Source organism: Phaeodactylum tricornutum, chromosome 22 (genome assembly GCF_000150955.2).
Source record: "Phaeodactylum tricornutum CCAP 1055/1 chromosome 22, whole genome shotgun sequence".
Taxonomy (NCBI): Eukaryota; Bacillariophyta; class Bacillariophyceae; order Surirellales; family Neidiaceae; genus Phaeodactylum; species Phaeodactylum tricornutum.
The window spans coordinates 481,739-506,208 of record NC_011690.1 but is presented as its reverse complement, the minus strand read 5'-3'; the positions used below and the strand labels follow the sequence as shown (position 1 = coordinate 506,208).

At 48.4% G+C, this 24,470-nt stretch overlaps 12 protein-coding genes across 12 annotated transcripts; 8 read left to right on the top strand and 4 right to left on the bottom strand.

Moving 5' to 3' along the window:
• Positions 1-846: 846 nt before the first annotated feature.
• PHATRDRAFT_49523 (predicted protein) lies at positions 847-2,918 on the top strand (the record flags this gene model as incomplete). The annotated part of the gene is made up of 3 exons (XM_002184229.1): positions 847-1,462; positions 1,604-1,887; positions 2,004-2,918. The coding sequence occupies exons 1-3, from the start codon at positions 907-909 to the stop codon at positions 2,916-2,918; spliced, it is 1,755 nt and encodes a 584-aa protein (XP_002184265.1). The 5' UTR covers positions 847-906.
• A 441-nt stretch (positions 2,919-3,359) lies between these two features.
• Positions 3,360-4,357, top strand: PHATRDRAFT_49522 (predicted protein; the record flags this gene model as incomplete). Its single annotated transcript, XM_002184228.1, has 2 exons — positions 3,360-3,945; positions 4,044-4,357. The coding sequence occupies 2 exons, from the start codon at positions 3,360-3,362 to the stop codon at positions 4,355-4,357; spliced, it is 900 nt and encodes a 299-aa protein (XP_002184264.1).
• Positions 4,358-5,154: 797 nt separating this feature from the next.
• On the top strand, positions 5,155-6,964 carry PHATRDRAFT_49521 (predicted protein; the record flags this gene model as incomplete). Its single annotated transcript, XM_002184227.1, has 4 exons — positions 5,155-5,543; positions 5,863-5,919; positions 5,988-6,531; positions 6,638-6,964. 4 exons carry the CDS (start codon positions 5,155-5,157, stop codon positions 6,962-6,964), a joined length of 1,317 nt encoding a protein of 438 aa, XP_002184263.1.
• Positions 6,965-7,571: 607 nt separating this feature from the next.
• Positions 7,572-8,795, bottom strand: PHATRDRAFT_49520 (predicted protein; the record flags this gene model as incomplete). The annotated part of the gene is made up of 2 exons (XM_002184113.1): positions 8,573-8,795; positions 7,572-8,497 (listed from the first exon to the last, which is right to left on the bottom strand). A coding segment is annotated over exon 2 (585 nt), but the record flags the coding sequence as incomplete, so codon positions are not given.
• A 714-nt stretch (positions 8,796-9,509) lies between these two features.
• On the top strand, positions 9,510-11,737 carry PHATRDRAFT_16018 (predicted protein; the record flags this gene model as incomplete). Its single annotated transcript, XM_002184226.1, has 4 exons — positions 9,510-10,950; positions 11,017-11,114; positions 11,191-11,482; positions 11,568-11,737. Coding segments are annotated over 4 exons (2,001 nt in total), but the record flags the coding sequence as incomplete, so codon positions are not given.
• Positions 11,738-12,030: 293 nt separating this feature from the next.
• On the top strand, positions 12,031-13,886 carry PHATRDRAFT_23292 (L-galactono-1,4-lactone dehydrogenase; the record flags this gene model as incomplete). Its single annotated transcript, XM_002184225.1, has 2 exons — positions 12,031-13,302; positions 13,386-13,886. Exons 1-2 carry the CDS (start codon positions 12,085-12,087, stop codon positions 13,884-13,886), a joined length of 1,719 nt encoding a protein of 572 aa, XP_002184261.1. The 5' UTR covers positions 12,031-12,084.
• A 98-nt stretch (positions 13,887-13,984) lies between these two features.
• PHATRDRAFT_49518 (predicted protein) lies at positions 13,985-15,316 on the bottom strand (the record flags this gene model as incomplete). The annotated part of the gene is made up of 1 exon (XM_002184112.1): positions 13,985-15,316. The coding sequence occupies exon 1, from the start codon at positions 15,281-15,283 to the stop codon at positions 13,985-13,987; it is 1,299 nt and encodes a 432-aa protein (XP_002184148.1). The 5' UTR covers positions 15,284-15,316.
• Positions 15,317-16,037: 721 nt separating this feature from the next.
• Positions 16,038-17,385, top strand: PHATRDRAFT_15917 (cystathionine gamma-lyase; the record flags this gene model as incomplete). Its single annotated transcript, XM_002184224.1, has 3 exons — positions 16,038-16,810; positions 16,903-17,083; positions 17,161-17,385. 3 exons carry the CDS (start codon positions 16,038-16,040, stop codon positions 17,383-17,385), a joined length of 1,179 nt encoding a protein of 392 aa, XP_002184260.1.
• Positions 17,386-17,875: 490 nt separating this feature from the next.
• PHATRDRAFT_42302 (predicted protein) lies at positions 17,876-18,829 on the top strand (the record flags this gene model as incomplete). Its single annotated transcript, XM_002184223.1, has 2 exons — positions 17,876-18,143; positions 18,228-18,829. 2 exons carry the CDS (start codon positions 17,876-17,878, stop codon positions 18,827-18,829), a joined length of 870 nt encoding a protein of 289 aa, XP_002184259.1.
• Positions 18,830-19,496: 667 nt separating this feature from the next.
• PHATRDRAFT_40239 (predicted protein) lies at positions 19,497-20,678 on the top strand (the record flags this gene model as incomplete). Its single annotated transcript, XM_002184222.1, has 1 exon — positions 19,497-20,678. One exon carries the CDS (start codon positions 19,497-19,499, stop codon positions 20,676-20,678), a length of 1,182 nt encoding a protein of 393 aa, XP_002184258.1.
• Positions 20,679-21,095: 417 nt separating this feature from the next.
• PHATRDRAFT_40238 (predicted protein) lies at positions 21,096-21,572 on the bottom strand (the record flags this gene model as incomplete). Its single annotated transcript, XM_002184111.1, has 1 exon — positions 21,096-21,572. One exon carries the CDS (start codon positions 21,570-21,572, stop codon positions 21,096-21,098), a length of 477 nt encoding a protein of 158 aa, XP_002184147.1.
• A 185-nt stretch (positions 21,573-21,757) lies between these two features.
• Positions 21,758-23,637, bottom strand: PHATRDRAFT_23286 (predicted protein). Its single transcript, XM_002184110.1, has 2 exons — positions 22,590-23,637; positions 21,758-22,126 (listed from the first exon to the last, which is right to left on the bottom strand). Exon 1 carries the CDS (start codon positions 23,466-23,468, stop codon positions 22,644-22,646), a length of 825 nt encoding a protein of 274 aa, XP_002184146.1. The 5' UTR covers positions 23,469-23,637; the 3' UTR covers positions 21,758-22,126; positions 22,590-22,643.
• Positions 23,638-24,470: the final 833 nt, after the last annotated feature.

Genomic DNA, 24,470 nt, shown 5'->3' with positions numbered 1-24,470 from the left:
GCCCCCTGTACTTCTTCCTTTGCGTTCCCTGTGTTTGTTTGTTGGTAGGATGGTAGGATGGCAGGTGGATGGTCTATCTACTTGTACGACAGACAGGTTTTTCGTGTTGGATGTTTTGGGCCTACCTCCTTGTCGGCCTATCTCTCCCAATCTAGGAAACTCTTGGCAATACTAACGAACGAACAGTAACACTAACAGTGTGACCTATGCGGGTTGGTAGGGTGTTCGCCCATTTCGATTCCCTTCCACACCAAAACGAAGCAATTTCCCGGTGACAAGTATGGACTTGTACTATCACCCGCAGTCACTCAGACAGTCTCGTCCGTCGTCCGACTGGATTTGACAGTGACTGTGAGTCGCACTCGAAATTTTCGTCAGGGAACTCCGTTAGGGTATAGGGTTGACGCCGGCGCAACCAACTACGCACAAAGCACGAATGCAAAGATAGGGTTTGACTGCACTGCCGGTGTACATGGTTGCGCTCTGGGAAACCCACACACGAGTACACACACAAAAACACTACGGAGTCGTTTGGAAACAGACGCTGGCAAAAGACAATGATACTGTCAAGCAGGGCAAAGGCACCTAAATAATGGACGTAGCATGCTTGTCAAGGTTGTTCGAGCCGACTGCCGATTGTAGTTTCTTTCGAGTATGTTACTGTTAGGTCTAGTAGCTAGCTACTCTAGTAGAGCTAGCTAGGTTTTCACAGCCAATTTTCTCCTGGATCGACCTATGACAGACGACATGGTTGGACCAATCCCAGAGCGCCAAATAACATTGCTGGAAGAATGACATGACCATGAATGATACCCCCGTCGACCAACAACACAAAAACAACAACAACAACAACAACACTTGCGGCTCATAATCCGCTGTACTCATATTATTCATCTCAAAAACGCCATGAAGAATACGTCGGGTTGCTTCCTTGCCAACCCGTCCAGGCGTAGTCGCCTCGTTCGTAGCTACTCGTCGGCGTTACGATGCGGCGTGCTGGTCTGGCTCGCCGTCGTTCGCGACGCGGTGCTCGCGCAGGAATGTGCCACCGACGGCACCACGTGCGATAAGCACTCGCGTTGTCCCGTGTGGAAAGAAGAAGGCGAGTGCATGCGGAACGCCAAGTACATGAAAGAACACTGCCCGGTATCCTGTCGGGACATTCATCAGGAAGCCGTAACTATAGACTGCATTGATCTCCACGAACGCTGTCCCGTCTGGGCTGGCTTGGGAGAATGCAAGAAGAACCCCATCGATATGAACCGGTACTGTTCCAAATCCTGTAAGCAGTGCGAAGACGACAACGACGGAAAAAACAACGAAAAGGAGAAACGTGGGGACCCAGACAACAACAGCAAGACGGCCGACGACGACGACGATCCCCAATGTCAAGATGGGGACAAAAATTGTCCCTATTGGGCGAAAAATGGCGAATGCCAAACCAACAAGATTTGGATGACCAGTAAGTTTAGTTCCGAGTACATGTACTATTCGTAATAGTACCCTTGTATATGATAGTCTCACCTCCCAACGAACACTTGTACTCGCGCGAAATAACTCCTTCACCACCGACTCACTCCTTGCCTGACGAAAAATGTTACAGCCAACTGTCCCAAATCGTGTCAAACGTGTGAAGAAATCAAGCCCAAAACACCTCGGCGCGCCTCACAGATGAAACCGGCCGAAGTCCAAGAGATTTTGCGAGCGTCGGCCTCCTTTGGCGAGCCACAAACCGCAGAAGGATCCCAAACCTCCGATACAGTTGACATTGTTCGAGCTTCGATAGACTACATGAATAGTGAGGACGTCCAGCAACTACCATCGGCGATTGTGGCGTCCTGTCGCAATCAGCACCATCTGTGTTCCTTCTGGGCCTTGATCGGAGAGGTACGGCACGTTAGCAGCTCGGCGATACGGCTGCCCCGTTACCCTATGAAACTCAACCACTCTATCCCTTTGTCTTTTTTTTATATATTTTTTATTCACACCCCACTGTTTTTTAGTGCGACGCCAACAAATCGTACATGCGTACCAACTGTGCCCCCGCCTGTCAAACCTGCCAACTTATCGACATCGAAAACCGCTGTCCCCGTCTCGAACACGCCGAACCCGCTCTCGTACCGGGTGATCTTAACAAGCTCTTTGATCGCATTGTGCGGACGGCTCCCGGCAACCGCACCTTGACCGAGGCCGAACGACAGGAACTAATTGATCAAAAAATGCATTTGTACACCGCGCACGTGCATTCTCGTCCCAGTGCGAACCCCGTGGTTGAAGTTAGTACCGTCCTCGACAAATCGTTGCCACCATGGGTCATCACTCTCGACAACTTCTTGACGCTCGAGGAATGCACCGAACTCATCAACATTGGACACAAGCACGGCTACAATCGCTCCAAGGATGTTGGGAAAGTCAAGGTGGATGGCACCCACGAAGCGGTGCAAAGCACGCGACGTACTTCCGAAAACGCCTGGTGTTCCAATCAAAGTGGCTGTCGCGACGAAGCTCTCCCGCAGCTCTTGCACGAGCGCATGGCGACGGTCATGCGCATCCCTGCTCAGAATAGTGAAGATTTTCAGCTTTTAAAGTACGAAAAAGGGCAGTTTTACCGAACGCACCATGACTTCATTCAGCACCAGACGAAACGGCAGTGTGGACCGCGGATTCTTACTTTCTTTCTGTATTTAAGTGACGTGACGGCGGGCGGTGGGACCAACTTTCCTGATCTCGACATTACCGTTGAACCCAAAGCCGGTCGCGCATTGCTGTGGCCCAGTGTGTACGATTCCGATCCCATGGCCAAGGACGGACGCATGATGCATCAGGCGTTGGAGGTGGAAGACGGTGTCAAGTTTGCTGCCAATGGATGGATTCACTTGTACGACTACGTGACGCCCCAAAGCATTGGTTGCACTTGAAGCGGTCACGCTTGATTCATGTAGGTGATTTCGGGACGACAAGCAAGTCAGTAGCCACGTTAGAGTAAATTAGTTTACTTTCCTTGCCTTGTGTAAGGTTTTTGGTCAGGAAACGAGTGCATTGGTGAACGCACCTTGTTTCTGTCCCCGAGAGAGGGGACAGCTAATTTTTAGGCGCTGGTCGTTCGATGTATAGTAAAGCAGTTACTTTGCAGTTACATAACATTTTGTCAACAACGGTTTGTCCTTCGCTCGTATCTTCGTACGTTGGCATGTAATGTAAAGTTAGCGGTAGGAGTAAACCTCCGTTGTTCGATTCTGAAGATTGCAATTCGGGCCTGGCCTACCAAAATCAATCAAATTCATTCGTTGACGAAGGTGGGCACCATTCGTTCCAGAATTTTTTATCTCGCTCTTACGTTTTCCAGCCCTGTGTACGTAATGTCCGCTCCTGTAACCGTGAAAGATCTCTTGTCTAAGCCATCGGCTGAAATTGCCTCGTTTTTGGGAGGAATTTACGAGCACTCGGCATGGGTTGCGGAAGCCTTGGTAAAAGATGCGGAATCGCTCGCATCGATCGAGACAATTTCCCAGCTGGCGGCTGCCATGAAAGCCATTGTCAACAAGTCTTCTAAAGATCAAAAACTGGAATTGCTTTGTGCACATCCGGACTTGTGCGAAAAAGTAGGCAAACTCGAAATGTTGACGGTCGAGAGCCAAGAAGAACAATCCCGATCGGGATTGCAGTCTTTGACGGACGCAGAATTAGAGCGCTTCAACTCTCTCAATGGTGCCTACCGTGATCAGTGCGGCTTTCCTTTTATTTTAGCCGTCCGTAACGCCACCAAACATACCGTATTGGCCGCTTTGGGCGGACGCGTCCAGCACACTCCCGAGCAAGAATTTATGGTGGCGCTTGAGCAGGTGCACAAGATTGCCTGGATGCGACTGTTGTCTAAAATCGATACTAGCGACGCGCAGGGCTTTTTGACTTGCCACGTGTTGGACACGGGGAACGGTTGTCCTGGTACGTAGTGCGACGGCTCTACCCCGGCGAACCGAATCGAGGTATCGGTGCTCGCCAGCATGTGGTCACTAACCGTTTCTGGTTGTCGCTTCTTTTAGCCGAAAAGATGCGTATTCATCTGCATCGTTTGTCGCCTCCGGAAATGGCAGGTCTCGTGGGTGAATTTGTGACGAATGATGACGGACGTTTAGAAGGAGGCCCGGCCCTCAAGGGTGGTAAGGAATTTACGGTTGGCCAGTACGAATGGACCTTTTTTTGTGGGGAATACTTTGCTTCGAAAGGAACCTTCACATCCGGACAACCCTTTCTGGACACAATTCCGCTGCGCTTCGGAATCGACAATCCGGACGATCATTATCACGTTCCTTTGCTGGTAAGCCCGTGGAGCTTTTCCACCTACCGCGGGTCGTAGAGACCTCCTCACGGTACACACTGTTACCGCCAATCACCGTGGAAATAATTTTTCTTTTTGTGGATATAGTCCGGAACAAATTTTGCAGGATACAAAGATAGTGGAATTGTTTGTGAGTATAGGCCGATTTCACCGAATTTTACATTAGCTAGGCTAGCTTGCTAGATAGGTCGTTCGGATGCACACCTCTGTGTCACAAAGTTGCTTCCAAATCGACCAGTGTAAAAACCCTTACTCCGTTATTCTATGACAAAAAGTCACATTCCTGATGTGAACTAATTGACGTTGAATTGATAATTACCAAATTGTCATTGTTATTTGAGTGGTACCAGCGATATCTGTGTTATTGCAAACTGTATTAAACGTTTGTCGGTGCTTAATTGTTAGTCTGACGAAACCCTATCTCTACATCGATGACGGACAGAGGCAATTTCCTTCGCAGTCGTGACGGCTGCGGTTCTCCACAAACAGAGACTCCGTTGTCCCAGCGAAGTAACTGTAAATTTGGACCCGTGCTTTCCATTCGCACGCTCACCTCTTCTCTCGTGAAAAATGCCCCACAGAGACTGCACGTAGAAGACACTTCGTACTCGACTCTCCTGTTACCTTCCTGTTCGCTACTAGTCTCGCAGCCTTTGCGCTTTCCGGCAGGCGGCGCGCGTCGTCTCGTTCATCCCTCTGTCGAAGCAAGCCGATCGAGTGCGAGGTGACTTTGGTTCGAAAAACCGAGTCCACTTGGTCTCGGTAAACTCGGGCGGTGCCATTCGTAACTTTTGGTTGTGCTTGCCTTGATCGTCATGAGAGCACGTCCGAGGGCGTCCCGCCGCGGAGTGGAAGACGCCCTGCCTTTGACGGTGCAGCAAGCGCAGAGTAACGGCAGCGGTAGTCTGACGAATAGTCCCTCGCGCAAAAGTGTCGGAGGTTTATCATCCCGGACGTTTCGAAGCAACAAACAACACGGCAATTTACTGCGAGCGAGACTGCTCGTTTCTCTCTCGAAGCACAAGGGTCTTTCCAAATGGGTCGGACTGATACTTGCCGTACTGGGAACCATCGGTTGGTTCCGGAGTAGCTTCGGCAATCATCGCGACGGGTCCCCACGCTCGATTACATCATCATCTTCGCGTTCCCTGCATCGTCTCGCACGACGAGCAGCAGTCCGCGCGCTCTCTCCTTCTCACAAACAGTCTCGGAAAAGGACAGGTGCACGCAACTCTCCCTTTGCAACCGACCGAAGTGGAGGAAGGATACAATCCCGACTTTGGCCATTTACAGCTTTCCATACTCGAGGACTTCGGTACCGCCCGAGTTATTTACCATGATTCCTACATGGATCGTGGTCGTGTGCATCTCGGCCAGGGGGACGATACCTACGATTACTATTACGCATTTGATGACGATATCAAACGAAATCCTTACATTGGTTGGTCAGACGACACCATACAGGATCGCAAGCATTGTCGGCGTACCTCGTGGCATCGAAATCTGTTACTCAACTGTAACAGCTTTCACGAGTTTGATATTTCCAGCTATGCGCTCGGTGGAATGTTCAAATACATTGGGTACGTACAGTTGTATGGACAGCAGTGATGCTCGGGATCATACTCATTCAATTGCACCGTATCGACAGGAACGGCTCTTACCGACAAGTATTCTTGGCCAAATTGCCGACCGAAAACGTTATTTTTAAAGAGGCCAACTGGGATAATGGTCACGAATCCGGTTTTCACACCGACGAGTACGAATTTATGCGCCAGGACATGGTGGTCGGCGAATCCTTTACCTCCAATCCGCGCTTTGTTGATATTTACGGGTTTTGCGCACTCTCCATGTTTAGTGAATTCATGCCGTTCGGGGACGCTGAAGTTATGGCCCAAACAATTTTTGATCGCCACAATCCACCCTCAATAAAGGAAGGTGGTGAATTGGTCATTTTCAATAATTTGACCGGTACGGAAAAGTTGGAGTACGCGTTGCAAATGGCCGACGCTGTTTCCTACCTGCACAATTATCCCGGGGGTGTTATTGTTCACGATGATATACAAATGCCGCAATTCTTGCTCACTGCCGACAAGCGTATCAAGCTGAATGATTTCAATCGCGCCGAAGTTATGCTCTTCGACGAAGAGAACAATGAATATTGCAAGTACCGCAACAACCCGGGACACGGTGATGTAAGTTTGGGTTTGGAAGTATCAGTCCGTAATTCGCCTTTTGCCACACTTGCGTCTCTCACACCCAAGCATACGTTGTACACACCTTGATCGGTTGACGGAACAGTGGCGCTCGCCAGAGGAGTACTACGACAAGCCGTTGGACGAGAAAATTGATATTTACAGTCTCGGAAATAACTTTTATGCCTTACTGACCGGTATGGGGCCTTTTTACGAAGAAGCCCATTCAGACGGGGTTATTAAAAAGGTTAAGGCCGGAATGAAACCGTACATTGATCAAAGATTCCTAGAACGGAGCTTTGCAGAGAAAAAGCTCGCTGAAATTATGGTCCTCTGCTGGGAGTATGATCCCGTAAAGCGGCCTGACATCAACACGCTAGTGCAGGTTTTGCGGGAAGCGGTAGAGGAGAATTTAAGGCTTCAACCCGTGTAATTCAAGTAGAATGTCTATAGTTGAGGGGAAAGCGCTTTTATAATAACGATGCGCTTTCGGTTGGCTTCCTCGTCCCCGGAACGACATCGGAGGACCACGTATCGTACGCGTGTGTTGCCGTTTCTATCTCGTGATGGACGGAAAATCACAGAAGGTGCAAACAATAATATAGCAAATCGAATAGCTAGCTTCTCTCATCGATCTCCTGTTTCCAATTCTCTAATGTAGGTGGTTTTCTGTACAGGAAACGGCCACGTCGACAAGTGTTTTGAGTACTGTCATGTATCCTGCTTCTCTGTTCCGAAGCGCTTGAAAGTGAAAAAAGAAGTGCACCCCTGCTTGAGGCGTCCTTCGTAGTTGTAAACTCGAGACACTTTAGAGCAAATAATATCTTTCAGATCCGGCTCGTCATTTGAAACGTCTTCTGCGTTCGAGCGCTTGGGCGCGCTCTGAAATACGGTAAATTCAGTGGTGAAAGGTCTGACTTGTCGCTTATCAAACTTCAAATACCGTGGCACCTAGAAACAGAAGAGATGGATGAGTCTGTTTATAGTTCGCCCTTGCATCAAAATGTCAGCAAGCCTCAGTGTAATCATATTCTACTTACTTGTACCGAATAAGAGCCCAGCACAAAGCCCACGTTCTCGCCGTTCCAATCAATGTACACCATTCGATCGTCTGGTTTTATCTTTCGGGAGAGCCCTTCGTTGATACATACCGTTCCGGATAGGCTTTGTGCAAGCGTAGGTTCGAGTTGAGCTCCCATAAACTTCCCGATATCATTCACTTGACGAATTTCATCACCAAAATTCCACATCCATCGCCAGGCTACCTTTTGTACCCCTACAGACCATTTGGCGAATGCGTTGTTTGATCTGATGGTGGCTATCTGTTTCGGCCCAAAACCTTTTCCGCGTTCTTCCATTGACATCGGCACCATTGGAACGTCTCGAATGATCGAGTCTCCTAACCATACACCTGAGCTTACCTCGAGTAAGGTAATTGAATGTTTCGAAAAGGACGATCCGGTGCCATCAATTTCGTCTGATGGCGTCGATTCAGACGTAGAGACGACGTCTTGTAGCTTTTTCAATTGTTCTTGCGGAGTGCCAGAAGTGTGGCCAGACTCTTGGCTTCCTACCTTTGAGTCTCCAGTCATTTTGTCCACCAAACGATCTACATCACTCTGCATCTCAAGCAAATCAGCAGCAGAAAAGCTGGAGTCTTTGTCGCTTGTACCGATGACAACGTCTTCGTTTTCGGTCGGAATCCGTGTTTCCTCGCAAACAACTATTCGAATTAAATTTTGGTCGGCTCCATAGAAAACCAAACAACGGGCGCGTTCATCGTCTGAAACTGCCACACAATGCTCAATAAGGAACTGCTTGAGCTTGTCGGTGCCAGCAAGTGCATTCGGAAAATCAGGCAAAGTGCTGTCCAAACTGTATGACGCATCGACAGCGTCTACATCAACGTTTGAATTCTTGAAAGATATGCTTCTAGATGAAACACTATCCTCCCATTCCAAAGTCTCTTGTAGCAGATAGTCGCGGTTAGTGGCGTCCAACGCAACCTTCACGAAACACTGATACGAGGGCGAGTCCTTACGTTGAACAATTCCAGCAGCCACATCCGCTGTTACGGCAAAAGATTTGGCCCTACCTTGCCAAGAACCTTCGTGAAACTTTGCTAGTGACTGCAGAGCCTCGATCGACTGATCTTCCGTCCCATCGCTACTGCTACTATACAGGGCCGATGGCGAAGGAGGAAATTGGAGTATTGCAGATCTGCCTCGTATCCTACGGGGAGACGAGGACGATTGGAAAGCAGCTGTTGCACATACGAAGCATGCAGTTGTCAAAAGAAACATTTTTGCAACTACCCCGGTATGGAGACGTGACTAACACAGTACATGGGCCGTCGAGTCCACAGAGTCGGCAACTCGTCTCTTTTCACACAAATTCACGAAAATTTAATTTTTGTGCCACCTGGAAGCTTAATGGACAAGAGAAGAAAAGTATTGGCGCTGCGGTTTCGAGGCAGTCACAAAAAAACCACCGAAAAGTTTCACAAATGATATTTCATTGCACTATTACAAAATAACAAAATAAACAACAATATTAGGGAGACTATCCAGCAAATGAGAGTACGCTGGCTATCTATTTCAGTCTTCAGACAGTCTATTACGACATGAAATAAGTAGTCGCAGATATTATCGATCGGTATGCTTTCATAATTGTAGGCAGCTCAAAATCCACTTCGAGCAAGCACAATAAGGTGACGAAAATGAGAGGTTCACAATGGCAAAACCCGTGGTCGTGTTCTTTGTCTTAGAGTCTTCATCATGGCTGTGAGGACCGCTTTTTGGCAAAGGTCAGTCAACGGCTTTATTAGCTTTAACAGATATCGCAACCTACACAACAGTAGTCAAATACCCAACAATCGACAGCCGATTTGGTCGCAAAAATTGTTTTCCTCATCCGGTAGCACAGCCAAAAGCTCGAGGTCCACGCCTCGTTTTATATCCATCCTTGAAGATTTGGCGATCCTTAAAGAAATTCCGCTTCAAGATGTGCGCAATTTCTGCTTTATTGCTCATGTCGATCACGGAAAGTCCAGTTTGAGTTCGCGAATTCTTGAATTAACAGGCAATCAAGGACCAGAGGCTCAAGCCCTTGCCTGGAAGATTGCCCAAGGTTTGGCCGCTGGTGACGCTCCGGTCAATCCAGATGCGGCCAATCGTGAAAAGATCGAACTCCTGGATTCTCTCGCCGTCGAACAACAGCGAGGAATCACCGTAAAGGCGTCGACGGCGACTATGTTGTATCAGCATGACTCTGCCGTCGGTCCAAGAGGAACATTGTTGCTGAACATGTACGATACACCCGGCCACGTTGACTTTGGTCGTGAAGTAATACGATCCTTGTGCTTTGTTCAAGGTGCTGTCTTACTGTTGGACGCAACACAGGGAATTCAAGCGCAGACTTGGAGTGTCTACGAAAAGGCCCAAAGTCTTCCGCATCCGCCAGAAATTCTCTTGGCATTGACTAAGATTGATCTAGAAAATGCAAGACCGGTGCACGTGGCGTTAACGGCATGTGATTGGCTAAATTGGGACGATCCCGATACCATTATTCCGACGAGTGCCCGGAACCGTGTTGGGATCCAACAAGTGTTAGATGCCGTCTGTGCTAAAGTGCCGTCGCCCACCCCTATCGATGACGACAATGATACGCTGCGAGCGCAAGTAGTGGATTCATGGTACGACTCTCGTGGAGTCAACTGTTTGGTGCAGATAGTTTCCGGTGAAATGAAAGAAAGCGATCGCATTTCTATTGTGGGTGATAACATGGCCCAAGCATTATCCTATTCAGTACAAGAAATTGGTTTGTTACTTCCCAAGGCCTGTCGGACAGGCACTCTACAACGCGGACAGATGGGATACTGTCGATTTGGCCTACGAGATCCCCGACAAGCCATGCCAGGTACAATGTTGATTCTGAACAAGGATTGCAACAAGCAGCTTTTGCTACCATCTATTCCCAAAGAGACTGAGACAAGATCCGTTTTGTACGCTTCTGTGCACCCACAAGACGTGTCGGGTTTCGATGATCTTTGCAATGCCGTTAATCGCTTGGCTTTAAACGATACCGGATTGGAAGTTCAAAAGACATCATCAGTTGGAGGAGGCGAAGGCGGTGGACCTTTTCTCGGACCTGGCCTGCGGGTTGGCTTTCAAGGCTTGCTGCATGTCGAAGTATTTCAGCAACGATTGCAGGACGAATTCGGGATAGAGGCAATAGTTACACCGCCTAAAGTGCCGTACACAATAACGTACCTTGCAAACAAAAGAAGCAACCTAGAAGAGAGCTATACAGAAGTTGTGGAAGATTTGCGAAATTGGCCAGAGCCAGGAGTAAAGGTCAAAATTATGGAGCCAATAGTGGATGTACGCATCATTGCAAGAGTGGAAGATGCTGGGGGAGGTAGGTGTTGTCAGTGATGAGGTCACTGTTTTATTGTAAAGCGAACTCATTTGTTTTTGGCGACAGTAATGGATTTAGTGCAAAGGAAACGAGGCACGGAACTTCGAACCAAGCCGATTGACGAAGAAAAGTGGCTTTTTACCGCAAGAGTACCGTGGGCAGAGGTAACATTCGCGTCCTTTTCGTACTTGAAGTCCAGTTTTTTCGTAAGCTCATTGTTCAATATTTTTAATGTGGTAGGTGGCGATTGACTTTCACGATCAGCTCAAGAATATAACGGCTGGATATGGTAGCTTGGATACGTCGGAAGCGGATCCACCCCTGGCCGAAGGCGCTCTAAGCAAAGTTGATATTATGTTGAACGGCGAAGTTGTCGAACCCCTGGCCTTTGTTTGTCACCGGGATAACGCGCAAGGCGAAGCTCGGAAGGTTGCGCAAAAACTCCAAGGGGTATTGCCTCGACAGCAATTTGTAACCGCTATTCAAGCCAAGGCCGATGGGAAAATAATTGCATCTGAACGGATCAAAGCATGTAAGTCGGGCTTGGTGAATTGGTACTCTCTTTTTAGACTAGCGACTCACTGTCACACACTGGTTTGTTTCCTTTTGGCACAAAGTTCGGAAGGACGTGTTGACGAAAAGCGGTAAAACAGTGGGAGGTGGAGATCAAACACGAAAAATGAAACTTTTGGAAAAGCAAAAGAAGGGCAAGAAACGCATGCAGGACTCGGGTAAAGTGAAGCTAAGCCAGGCTGCGTTCAACAGCGTCATTTCGAGAGCTTCTTGAGACGGAAGAAGGCGTTTCTGCTCCAGGAGGTTGAGTCATTGTTACTCTTTGTGTCTTCGTCTAGTACGGCATTGCAAGCGAACATTTGTTCGGCATAGAAGCGTAAATAAGGGACGGCATGTAGTCCGATAAAAATAAACCACAGTCTGTACATGTTCCGACGCTCAAGTCACGTGTTTCCACGAACCATCATTTTGACAGTGAATGTGCGAGACCAATTTCATCCTTTTCCTGTGTGATCGATTGAAAGCACCATGATGCCAAGGTATTTCTCACCCTTTTTCCTGCAACACCGTACATTGCATACGTTTCCTTGGTGTCTGGAAGATTGATTTCGCTGAATAAAGATGCACATCAGCAGTGTTACATCCCGAAAAAGTCTGCAACGAATTCTTGGTTCCTCCAGAAGCTATCTCGGAGCCTACAATGTCACGGGTAGATTCCTTTCGAACGGTCCCAAGTTTGCGGTCAAAGCAAAGCGATCTGATTTGACCGTCCTCTCTGCGTCGGCGGTAGTAGCCTTGGCGGTGTTTCAGTACAAAGAATACAGCAGAACGAAGCTGGAACTAAGCGCCGAAGAGACTACCACGACTTTGTTGAACTGGAGTGGCACTCATGTGGTACAAGTCGATAACAACCGATACTGGGAACCCGAAACAGTGCAAGAAGTAGAGGATATTGTTAGATCTTGCCATAAACGGGGTCAGCCGGTCCGGCCGATTGGATCGGCTCTAAGTCCAAATGGGATTGCGTTTCATCAGAACGGTATGATGAGCATGGCCAATCTCGATCGGATTCTTCAGGTGGATGTGAAGAATCAAAGAGTCACTGCCCAGGCCGGAGCTCGTGTTAGCCAGGTGGTCGACGCTCTCCGTCCCTACCACTTGACACTTCCGAATCTTGCAAGTATCGCTGAGCAGCAAATGGGTGGCTTCATTCAAGTCGGCGCGCATGGAACGGGACGGTCTATTGCTCCAGTTGATCATTACGTCACGGAAATCAAACTTGTTACCCCAGCCAAAGGCACCATTACACTTACAAAAGATGATGGTGAACTATTTGAGCTCGCCAAGGTGGGCTTGGGATGTTTGGGAGTGGTAGTAGAAGTTACCATGGAATGCGTACCGGCACATAGACTAGTGGAACATACATTTGTGTTGACACGCGAAGAAGCCGTTACCCGATTGCAAGAGTTGCTTACGGAACACAAACATATGCGTTACATGTGGATACCATATACTGACTCGGTTGTGGTTGTGACGAACGATCCCGAAGATCAAGTGAAAGAAATTCCTAAATTGAAAAAAATAAGCGAAGACGAACGCTTTGCCCCTCTGCGCGATTTAATGTTGGAGCTTTCTAACGAATGGCCCGAACCGTATACGAAAGAATCGCTGCAAAGTATCGGATTTGGAGAGCTCCGCGATGCGCTACTGGCTATCGATCCTTTGGGAATCAAGCACGTCAAACGATGTAACGAGGCCGAAGCAGAATTTTGGAAACGAAGCGAAGGCTATCAGGTTCGTCCTAGTGACGAACTACTACAATTTGATTGCGGAGGGCAGGTATGTTTCCACCTCGAGATGCTTGTTTGACATTCCTGTCACATTGGCACGTACTCACCGAAGCCTTGCTACTTTCTTTACAGCAATGGGTATGGGAAGTCTGCTTTCCAACGGGGACTCAGGAAAAGAGCAGTGGCAATGATATGGACTTTATGACAGAGTTGTTGGCTGGAATCGAACGTGAGGAAATCCCCGCTCACTCTCCTATCGAACAGCGCTGGAGTGCGTCGTCCTCGTCTCTCATGTCACCTGCGTACGGACCCAAAGATGGCTTGCATAGTTGGGTAGGTATCATCAACTACCTTCCGTCCGAAGATGAAGGTCAACGCAGGGACATTTCGGAACTCTTTACCGGTAGGTACTGCAATTTGATGAGAAATGTGGGGCAAGCTGTGAGTGCCACTAGTCACTGGGCCAAGCTAGAGCGTCCGAAATCGATGTGGCAGCTCGTCGATACACAGTTATTCTTGCAGACACGGTTTCCGTTGAGGCTCTTCAACGAAGCTCGAGATATTTATGATCCCAAGAATATTCTGGGAAACGATCTACTCAATCTGGTTGTGGGCAAACCAGGAACCAAGTAAAACTCATCACACTTGTCAATAACATAGAGTACGATTGTATTTACGTGTTTCAAAATTCGTGCAATTGTCCAAATTCTTTTGCTGGTACCGTATGTCAATCATACCATATCAGACTCCTCCACCATTTCCATTGCAGTCCTAAACATGCCAATGAACATTCCCAGGTCAATGGGAGTGTCGGCGTCCTCTTCGTCGCTTTCTTGAGCGTCATCAATGGTCTTCTCTGGCCCCTGGGAAGGCTCGGCATCTTGGCCGTCCTCGTACGCATGCTGCCGCCTCGCTTCAAACACCTCTTCAATTTTGTCTAGCCGTGCACTCCAATGCAGATCAGACGGTAAGAGAGCCGGGTGTTGACCTTTCGAGGCGGCCAGAAGAAGATTTCGCAACGATACGTTTGCTTGGCTATCAATCCAAGAATCCGTTTGATTGCTCGTACAGTACTCAATGGCTTCTTCCAACGAGCTTTGCGGTTCATCTTCTGCGTCTTGAAAGTCTTCGGTGTATTCGAAAACAGTACGAAACGTATCGTAAAATGCGAGATAGTATGCGCAGAAAATATTAGACTTGATGGCGGCCACCAAATGCGTTTCCATCTTGTCAGCTGATTTTGTTTTCACCGCCAGTAGTGCCGTTGAGTATCGTACCCAGACGGATGTGTCATCCACCAGGCGGTCCCCTAATCGCAATGCGGCCTCATCTCGCTTCAGGTCGAGATACATTCGCATAAGGCTTTCGCGTGCCGTAGTAATCGGCTTGTTGCCTTCCAGATCCATACATTCCAACCATGCGGCACGTGCAGCTTTGAACTGTTTGGCCTCTTGACTCAAATGTCCGAGTTGCATGAGCAGGCTCAGATAGTCACGACCTTCGGGTGGAGCGTCTTGTGCAAAAGTTCCCTTGCACAGTGCCAAAATATTCTGTGACCGCTGGGCTCTTTCCTTCGCCTGGGCGTGTGCTTCCAGATGCGGATCCTTGTAGCGGGTATCAAAGTCGTAAACTTCCCAAGCCGATCGTGCAGCACCCCGTAACGTCCAAGCTTCGGGTCCTTTGCGACCTTTCTTTTTGGGAGGATCGTTGTCTTGCTCCACGTTTAGTTCTGCGGCTGCCCGTTCTATTCGTCGGCGTTCTTTTTCTTCGTGCGGGTCCCACGATTCGAGTCGAGCTTTGAGTTTAGCGAGTTCGCGCTGTGTTTTGATAAGATGCAAGCGTAGCTTGGTGTGGTCGCGTTTTTCCGCAGTTTCGTGCGTCAAGACGGCACGTCGATGCTCCCGTTTCGACTCTCCGGACGCGTGCTTTTGCAGTTTCGACATTTTCTTGTCTTGGCGGTCCGCGTGATCGGCTCCCGACCAAACAACCGTGTTACTGGCCGATTGGCGAGATCGCTTCTTTCCTTTCATTAGCGCCACCGACCGGTCGCAACTAACGTCGTTCACTGTAAAGTAGAGAGAGACAATATTGCCTGTAACGAAATTAATGTACCAAAGTTGCGTGTGACTGGCCGAGCTTTTGGCATCCTCATTCCGTGGTTTCTGTCCGTCTCGAGGAAAACGACGAATGGTTCTCGAGTAGGTCCCGTGAACTCGTGAATGCTTACATTGGAACTTACAGTTACACTACTAGTACAATAACAACGGCCTAACTGTAATACAATTTCCATTTTTGAAAATCGAAATGCGAGTTTACAGTCCGTAATATGGTATCCTCAATCGTCGAAGGATCATCCGAACCATGGCCGTTCGTTCCATGCCGTATACGTTTCGGAAGCGATCGATGACTGATTGGGATTGACAGTTGCGATTCCTTGATCAATTGTTCCAACGCGATTCTTTTATATTTTGTTTTTCATCACGTCTACAATTGCAATGTCGAAGCAACACGCTGACGATACGACGTTGACTGATGCGATCGAGGCGGCGGGTAAGTGATTGAGAGCGTTGATGGGAATGATGGGAGGACCGTCGTCGCGACGTTGTCCTTAGAAACAAAAGTCGTCGCGCAACGCTGTGACCGGGAACCGAACGTGCCTTACCGATTGGACCCTTTTTTCTTTCTCTCGCGCTAGACCCTTATCGTGGACAGGGTACTACCTATTTACACATGGATGGTACTCTGGCGACATCGTCGGACCCAGACCAGCACTCACGGACACTCATGGAGAATCCAACGGGTGCAGTTGTACCACCGATTAGTTTAGCCACCACCTTTCAACAAGCTCATCCGGGTCAAGCCACCGCTCCCGAAGACCCCAACAGCTTTGGCTTGGGATACGAGTATTCGCGCACCGGAAATCCAACACGCGGCGCCTTGGAACGGGCCATTGCAGCCGCCGAGCACGCCAGGTATTCCGTAGCCTATTCGTCCGGTAGTGCCGCCACTTCCGCCGTCGTACACTGCCTAGAGCACGGTAGTCACATCGTTTGTGTAGACGACGTTTACGGAGGGACTCAGCGGTATTTTCGTCGCATTGTGACACCTACCATGGGCATGACGATTGAGTTCGTCGACATGTCCACATCATCGTCCGAAAACTCCGACTCGCCTTTGTCACTCGAGTTCGCTCCCCAAACAAAACTGGTCTGGCTTGAGACACCCACCAACCCGACACTGAAGATTACGGATATTTCCAAGGTTGCGGCCGTCACCAAAAAACAAAACTGTCTCTTGGCGGTCGACAATACCTTCTGCTCCCCATACTTTCAGAATCCTTTGAGCCTCGGAGCCGATTTAGTCGTACACTCCGTAACGAAGTACATTGGTGGACACTCCGATGTTGTTATGGGAGTCGTCTGTACCAATCGGGAGGATTTGTACCAAAAGCTACGCTTTACACAAAACGGTGTGGGTGCCGTCCCGTCGCCTTTTGATTGTTTCTTGGCCCATCGAGGTTTGAAAACGTTGCATCTGCGAATGGAAGCGGCAGCTCGGTAAGGATGACAGCAGCCCCGTAGATTCCCTTGTGAGCGCCCAGTCGATTTGCCTTACACCATACGGTTGCTTTTTGTTGTTTTGCCAACAGGAACGCCCACGCTATTGCACTCTTTCTACAGTCTCACGAGGGTGTACAGAAAGTAGTGTATCCTGGCCTGTCATCCCATCCTCAACATGAGCTGGCGAAACGCCAGCAGCACGGCTTTGGTGCCATGATTACGTTCTATTGCAAAGGTGGACGAAAAGAGGCGGCCGTATTTTTGAAACACGTAAGTCGATTGAAAAGAATACTTGTGGTATAGGGAAGGTGTGGCTAACATAAGAGATGTATTTTTTTAATCGATAGCTGCGTGTCTTTGCTTTGGCGGAATCTCTGGGAGCTGTCGAATCCTTGGCAGAAAGTCCGTCGCTCATGACGCACGCCTCGGTACCTGATGAACAACGCGCCAAGCTAGGTATTGACGATTCCCTCATTCGACTGTCCATTGGTGTTGAAAGTTGCCGAGACTTGATTGACGATTTACGCAATTCGTTGGTCGTTTTGGTTGAGTCAATGGGCGGGTTGAAATGAAGTGCTTTTACAATTGGTTGATCAATCCCGGGACGTAGTAGATACACTTGTAACAGGATTATAGGGCAGAAGTTATACTTTGTATGCATTCGCAATCGATGGGAAAATCTACTTGGCGATTTTCTAGAAGATAGCTCGAGAGATAGTAGAGGTAGTTTCGAATTGATTCGTTCCGTTTGTGTGATGTGTCGTGCGGCTGTCCTAACAGGAAGCGTGTGCTTGTCGACGTGGTGCAACGAATCTGTGACAAGTACTGACCAATCAATTATTGTGAACAAACATCCAGAAATAAATAGGTTGGTACTTGTGCTAACTGTAAATGATATGTCTGTACGCACACCGAGACTGCCACCACTCGTTCGTTTCCTTTTTCTCCTTGAAAGAGAAAAACTCTCTCGTCGACGCATCGTTCATCTGTTTGACTGTGAATGCTGACAATCGCTGTGCAAGGACCGCACTAAGTTTACATTCCTCTGTCGGTTTCATTGAAATGTCTCGCCCCGAATTAACGGGACACGCGTCGCTTTTTTACAACGAAAAAGAGGCCCGCAAGTATGATTCATCGTCGCGTATGATCGGCGTGCAACGCGAGATTACGGAACGAGCGGTTGAACTCTTGCGTTTGGACGACAGCAAGCCATCGCTTGTTCTCGACATTGGTTGTGGTTCCGGTTTATCGGGACAAGTGTTGGAAGAAAGGGGACACGTATGGCTAGGTTGCGATGTTTCGAGGGATATGTTGACTGTTGCCAAGGAACGTATGGACCGGCAAGCCCGTGACGCTCGAGAGCAGCTCAATGCTATGACTGATGGGGACGAAAAAAACATCGACGGAAGTTCAGATGAAGAAGACACTAAAGTCCTGCAATCGACGGGCGATTTGATGCACCACGATATGGGCAGTGGCCTTCCGTTTCGACCAGCAACCTTTGACGCCTGCATTTCCATTTCGGCATTACAGTGGCTTTGTTATTCGAATTCTGCCGCGCAGAATCCGCGTAAGCGTCTGACTCGCTTCTTCTCGTCTCTGTATACGGTCTTGAAGCGCGGAGGCCGCGCTGTCCTGCAATTTTACCCCGAAACCGCCGAGCAAGCAGTTTTAATTTCCGAGACGGCCACCAAGGTTGGTTTTGCGGGAGGAGTCGTTGTCGATTATCCGAACTCCGCCAAGGCTAAAAAGCACTATCTTGTGCTCAGCTTCGACCGTAGTTTAGCTCCACGTCGGGGTGCCCTCGGAACAGCCGAACAGGACCAAAAGCAGCAACACGTGACGGTGGGTGAAGCTCTGGGATCGAACAAGGGTAAAAAACAGCCCCCACGAAAAAAGAAGGGCATCAAAACAAAGGAATGGATTTTACACAAAAAGGATGCCCAACGTACAAAGGGCAAAGACGTTCGCCCCGACACGAAGTACACGGCGCGGCGAAGGCGTGGAAAGTTTTAGCATCCGCACACCTGTTCAGCACCCTTGGTAGTCCCCATTCAATAGCTGTAGTTTACCAGAGACGTAGTGGTGCTACAAACACTGCTTCGTCGCCACTTTTCTAGGTTTTGTATCGAGGTCTTACTGGAAATCTAGATACGACTAAAGCAGTCAAAAATATGGCAAAAGAGTCTTGGCGAGACCAAATGGAGTTCGTACAAAGTTGCTGTCCACAATGCAACGCTAGCACTCGATGTCAAAGTCCATGTCATATCCATTCTTCATACGCCGCTTTGGAGGATTTCTTCGGCCTTTTCAAGACACGTTTTACTGCCACGACACACCGAAGGTATGTTGCCTATACAATATGGATGGAGGTTGTCAAAGCCACAGGTGTTGGTAACCGTTGGCGACATGTACTGTCAATGTAATGAAGCCCAACCTAACTGACGGTCGAAGGAATGGCGCCTACTCTTTTCAAAAGTACACTCAGCTAAAATAAATAGCGCAAGCGTGAAAGAAGAAGCAATGGGCACGACGTCAAAAGAGAAATTGTACAAAAACTTGATTTTCACGTTCAGCAAAATGAAGTTCTCTTTCACAAGATCCCTCAATTTCTCCGAAGCCACGTTCCCGACCACGCCTCTTCTCGCAATCTAACGGAAACCTTGCACGCAAGTGACAAAACATGGAAGCTGATGGTTCGTCTCAGCCAAGTAGGGCACCAATACAGACCATGTCTATTGGCCACACAGCGGCAAAGGGAAATAATTCTTCTTCTTTCCGAGACAGTCAGCATTCATCTGCCCCAAAACGTCGACCGAAATTGCCGAAACGTAAACGGGGCAAGACCCACGGTGGTACTAGTCAGCAGCTTCTTTCCAGCGATGGCGTACATCAACAGCCATCTCGAGACTTGGTCGCGACGCGAGCAAGTGGTGATGCAAGGAAAGAGAGACGCGCTAGAAAGGATGCATTCAAGGAATTACAGCGAGACAAAGAATCCAAAAATTTGGAATCCCCAAAGGCTCCAAACCCAGGATCTGATCAGGTGTTTTTGTCGCTAGACCAGGTCATGAACTTAGGGCTACGGACTTCAGTCGCACCTCCGCAACAAATTTTACATTGGTGTGCTTTGACACCAGTCCCACTTCAGGCTGAAGAAGATGCAGTCAAGATACTAATACATTGGGGGAAAAGCGAACGAGGAATGATGAAAGATCAGCCGAGCTTTCGTTTGCAGCAGGTCACGCGGATGTGCCGACGAAATGGAATGCAGCTCTCACAAGCGCTCTCATTGCGCCGACAACACATGCAAAAGATGCATTACTTAAATATTGAAAAATTAGGTTTGGGTACAGAAAATGACGTAAAAGCTGCAGCTGATTGCTTTGAAGAAGCTGTTGAATCGACTTTGCGGAAATTGAACATTCCGATATGGACGGAAAAGGAGCAGAGGCTTCACTTCAAAAATCTCAATATAAGAGGTCCATCCCCACCAACTCCAGACTTCATTTTTCGAAACAAAGTGATTCTACGGAAATCGAGTGGTTCGGGTGCGAACCGACATATTGTGGATGAGCTAGTCATTCATTGGATAGAGGTCAAAATGTTCTACGGAGCTTCCACAATTCCAAACGACAATCGCAGTGCCGTAGGGAAACTCCTGAAAACCGCCAAGAAATACAACACCGCTTACGGACCAGGCGCTCTGCTTTTCATGTACGGTTGCGGTGACCGTCTTGCAGCCGATCTGGCAAAGGAAGGCGTCATTGTACTCGACTGCAGTGGAGGCATGGTTGACCTTGAGCTCGTTTATGCTCAACTGCGTACGTGGTGTGCCAATAAAAATGGCGACATTCTTCCGTAATGGTGAAACAAATCAAAGCTAGACCAAAGCAACACTATTACTCTGCGCCAATAGTATTCGCAAGGCTTCTTGTCCCGAACGTGTAGCTAGGGTATCTACTCTCCGTAAAACCGTTTTCGTGCGAATTTGGCACACGCAACCAAAGCTTCCGTTGCTGCCTTTTGTGTTCGGGTCTGGTATACTAGTAAACCACGTTGACAACCGACTAGAAACGCACAAGAATAGCACAATGTATGACACTCGTAGAGCAGTTACAAGTACGAATTATACCTTCACAAGCACACCAATACAATTTTCATGGAGGGGTGGTAACAAGCGCTTGACGTAGGGGTTTTCTAATTCCGTGTCTCCTTTTGCCAAAGTAATGAAGGTACCCATTGGAGCCGTGCAAACTGCTTACATTGAAAACATATACTCTCATTCCATTTTCGAGGCATCTGCTTGTGTCGGTTTGGAAGCCGTCGCTGTTGACAGAATTAGAACACCGACCACCACCATACCAAAGCCAACCATCCATTCCATGGACAAATCTTCTTCCCATAGAAAAAAGCCGTAAGCAGCCGAAGTTGCGAAATTCGACGCCGTCGCTAGCGCTGTGCCGGCGACACTACCCGACTCTTCCATGCCTTCCAAAAAGCTCCCCAGCATGATAGCGTTGCAGACGATCATTAGAATCAAGCATATTCCTCGAGGTATCAAGCGGAGGATCGAGCACAATATTGTGGCAGCTGCTGTTGTATCGGATGAGGCTTGAACGGCACACACGTTCGGCATCCACTTCCGTCCCGCGGGCGAATCCGCGTTGTTCGCTTCAAAAGCCAACTTCGCAAAACAGGAGGCTGTAGCACCCATGAATCCACTCATCATGGCTCTTCCTCGAACGGATGACCTCATCCTGTTTTGACCGCTCTAAATTAAATAGTTTAAGTATTTGCAAAGAGAAGAGGTTGGCAAAAAAAAATTTCCGGTTTTTCATAAACCGTGAGAGGCTTTCCGAGACGAACCTTCAAATAAAAGCATCGAGGTATCCTACACGCAATTTTGTATGTCGCATCGTAAGAAAAATCACTAAACGGTATGGTACTGTTAACATCATCAAATACTATGCATCCGATACTCGTGAAATGGGCAAGGCAGCCCCACTTTCTTTGCGGTTGGTCAAATTTAGCGACGTGTCTAGATGTTGCTGATACACACTTTATCATCGCAAACGCGTTGTGATGTCGATATTGCGACTTTCTGCATATTTTATGGGAACTTGCTCAATTTGGCAAATATGGCATATCCAATCTTGCATGTAGAGATGATAGCTCAACTCCAACTGATTCTTTTTTCAATGGGAGCAAGCTATTTTAAGTTACCGTCGTCTCATGAAGTTGGCGAAAGGACAGATGCAGGAAGGCACATAGCTATTACTGGCGTCTGAGTCATAGCAGTTCGGGCAGTCTCTGTAACCGAACAGAAAGCAGAGCGGTGAGCGAGACGAGTGGCATAGAGTGGACCGAACAAACGAAAGGAAAACAAAATCGCTTGGCTGCCGATCTCAAAGATAAAACTTTCATTTTGCGTGAATGCCACGCAAAGAATCAAGATATACGCTAAGTTTGTCGTCATTGCCTCGCTCATATTGTCTTGGCCCGGTGCAGTTAGGTATTGGTCGGTGTGGGTCGAACGGGACCAGTCAGCCGGTGTTTGCGTCGTGAGTGCCAACATCAGAACCACAGGAAAGGTGTCTACATATTTTGAATTCAGTGGATATTGAAAAGTAAAAGTATGTATTTTCCTCACGCGTTGACACGACAACATTGCAGCAAGCAGCCGCATACCCCTAATCGAACATGCCTAGACTGCACTCGCACCCACCAACAAATATAGAAACACAGTCGTCCAACCAACTCCAAAACCACGTACCCTTTGCGCTCCAGTACATTTGTGCGGGTGTGTACCTTTTCAACACATCCATCCTCAATCAAAAGCGCTGACAATGCGGGTGGTCCCACTCCGTGCCGCCAATACGGTCGCAGCGTGCTCCCGGACAGCGGCTTGCAGTATGTCAAAGACGGCGCGACATCCTTCCGTGGCGGCGTCGAGTACTCGTTCCAGTGTATCCAGATTGGGTAAACGCGCTTCGCACTGCGCCAAGACGAGCGTATTTCGCTGCGGCAAGAGCGCGACGGGCATGTGAGTGGCAGCCTGTCCACCAGTAGAAGATTCTTCCTGTCGGTTCAAATCGACTAGCGTCAGCGCGTGACTATCCGGTGTGGCCGAGGTTCCGGGCAATCCGGCAGAACATGCGCACACAAAATCTTTCATCGGAATGCCTGCATCCATGAGAGCCAAAGTGGCGGCGTTGATAGCTGCACAGAGTCGTCCCCCGTCGTCAGCGAGCACCGAGACGACGAGTTCAATGCGGGATTTAGGGTAAAGATGGAGCAGAATAGCGGCTTCCATCGCGCGTTTGAGCATGTGGGATGCTTCAATGAGACGACGATCAGTTTTTGGATTAGCAACGCGTCGATCGGCGGAAGAACTAAAGGGCGCCGACTGCACCGTAACGTCCAATACCGCCTGATCAGGATTCTCGTCCGCTCGGCGCAAGCAATCCACGGGGCCCCGGACCGTCGCGAGGACCACCGTCAGGCCCATTTCGACCAAGGCACTACCGCTAATCGTCGAGACACTCAATGGACTCATTTGAACCCGCATACGACGAATTTCGTGTGGTTTACGACCATCATTACGAAGATTCGACAATGCGAGCAAGTCTGTCCGGCGAATGGAGGAACTCATGGAATACCAAGACTGCGCGACTTCCTCCTACCTTCTGGGTCTGCGTACTAGCAGTGAGAGTCCCACCTTACGTACATATCTCTATCATGGACGGTTTGTGGTACCAAAACTCTCACTGGCAACAAGGTTCAAGGTAATCTTTCCAAACAGGCAGGCACTGTTACAGTAGTTGTCAATATTGTGGTTATTCACACTGTGAACGAACCAAACCGAAAAGCGGTATGTTCTTTTGTGTGGCTCTGCGAGAGGCCAAAGCTCGTCCGAAATCTTGATTCACGGAGCACGGGAACCAGTCGAGCATAGGGGAAAGAGAAAGGCACCGTTGGCTGTGAATGAGACCTACCCTTGGAGGGTCTGGTCCCTTAGCAGCACATGTATCATAATCTGCTTCACAAAACATAGAACACCTGACTCCAAACTACATCTTGTATCCAGAATGAGTGTGAAAATGATGCTTTTTGCTACAGTTATGCATGGCAATTCCAAGATGGATCATTCCAAGCTAAATTGGAAATAGCAAGGATAGAATGGAAACAACCAAAAAAACAAGAGTGCTTGCTTCTATTTACAATAAAAGTTTTGACCTCCTCATCAAACACCTTTCGGAATACACTATGAGAGTGAGAGGGCCTTACCAAAGCTGCTGCAAAAATGCCAAAATTTGTTACCAAAAGAAGAACAAATTAGGAGTGGCCAACCAATCAAATTCCATTGCATTCCAACAAGAAAAAAAAGAAAGGCAAGACAAGGCAGAAGTGCTGCCTCTTCTGATCAAGGTTGAGACACTAAAACACTTTGACAATCTATTCCTACCGATAGATCTTTCATGTTATCCAATTTACATACCATAGGTGCGGTAGAAATTGTGCTCTAAAAACGTCCCCACCAAGATAACACAAGAACTGTTGCTGGACACTCTTACATCATTTCTAGCTCCAGAGCTGTACAATGAGCAACCCAAAGTTGTGTTACAGCACCATCAGGTTCAACAGGCGCTGTTGA

Coding starts and splice junctions, on each gene's coding strand:
- PHATRDRAFT_23286 (XM_002184110.1), bottom strand. CDS start 23,468: ATGAGTTCCTCCATTCGCCGGACAGACTTGCTCGCATTGTCGAATCTT.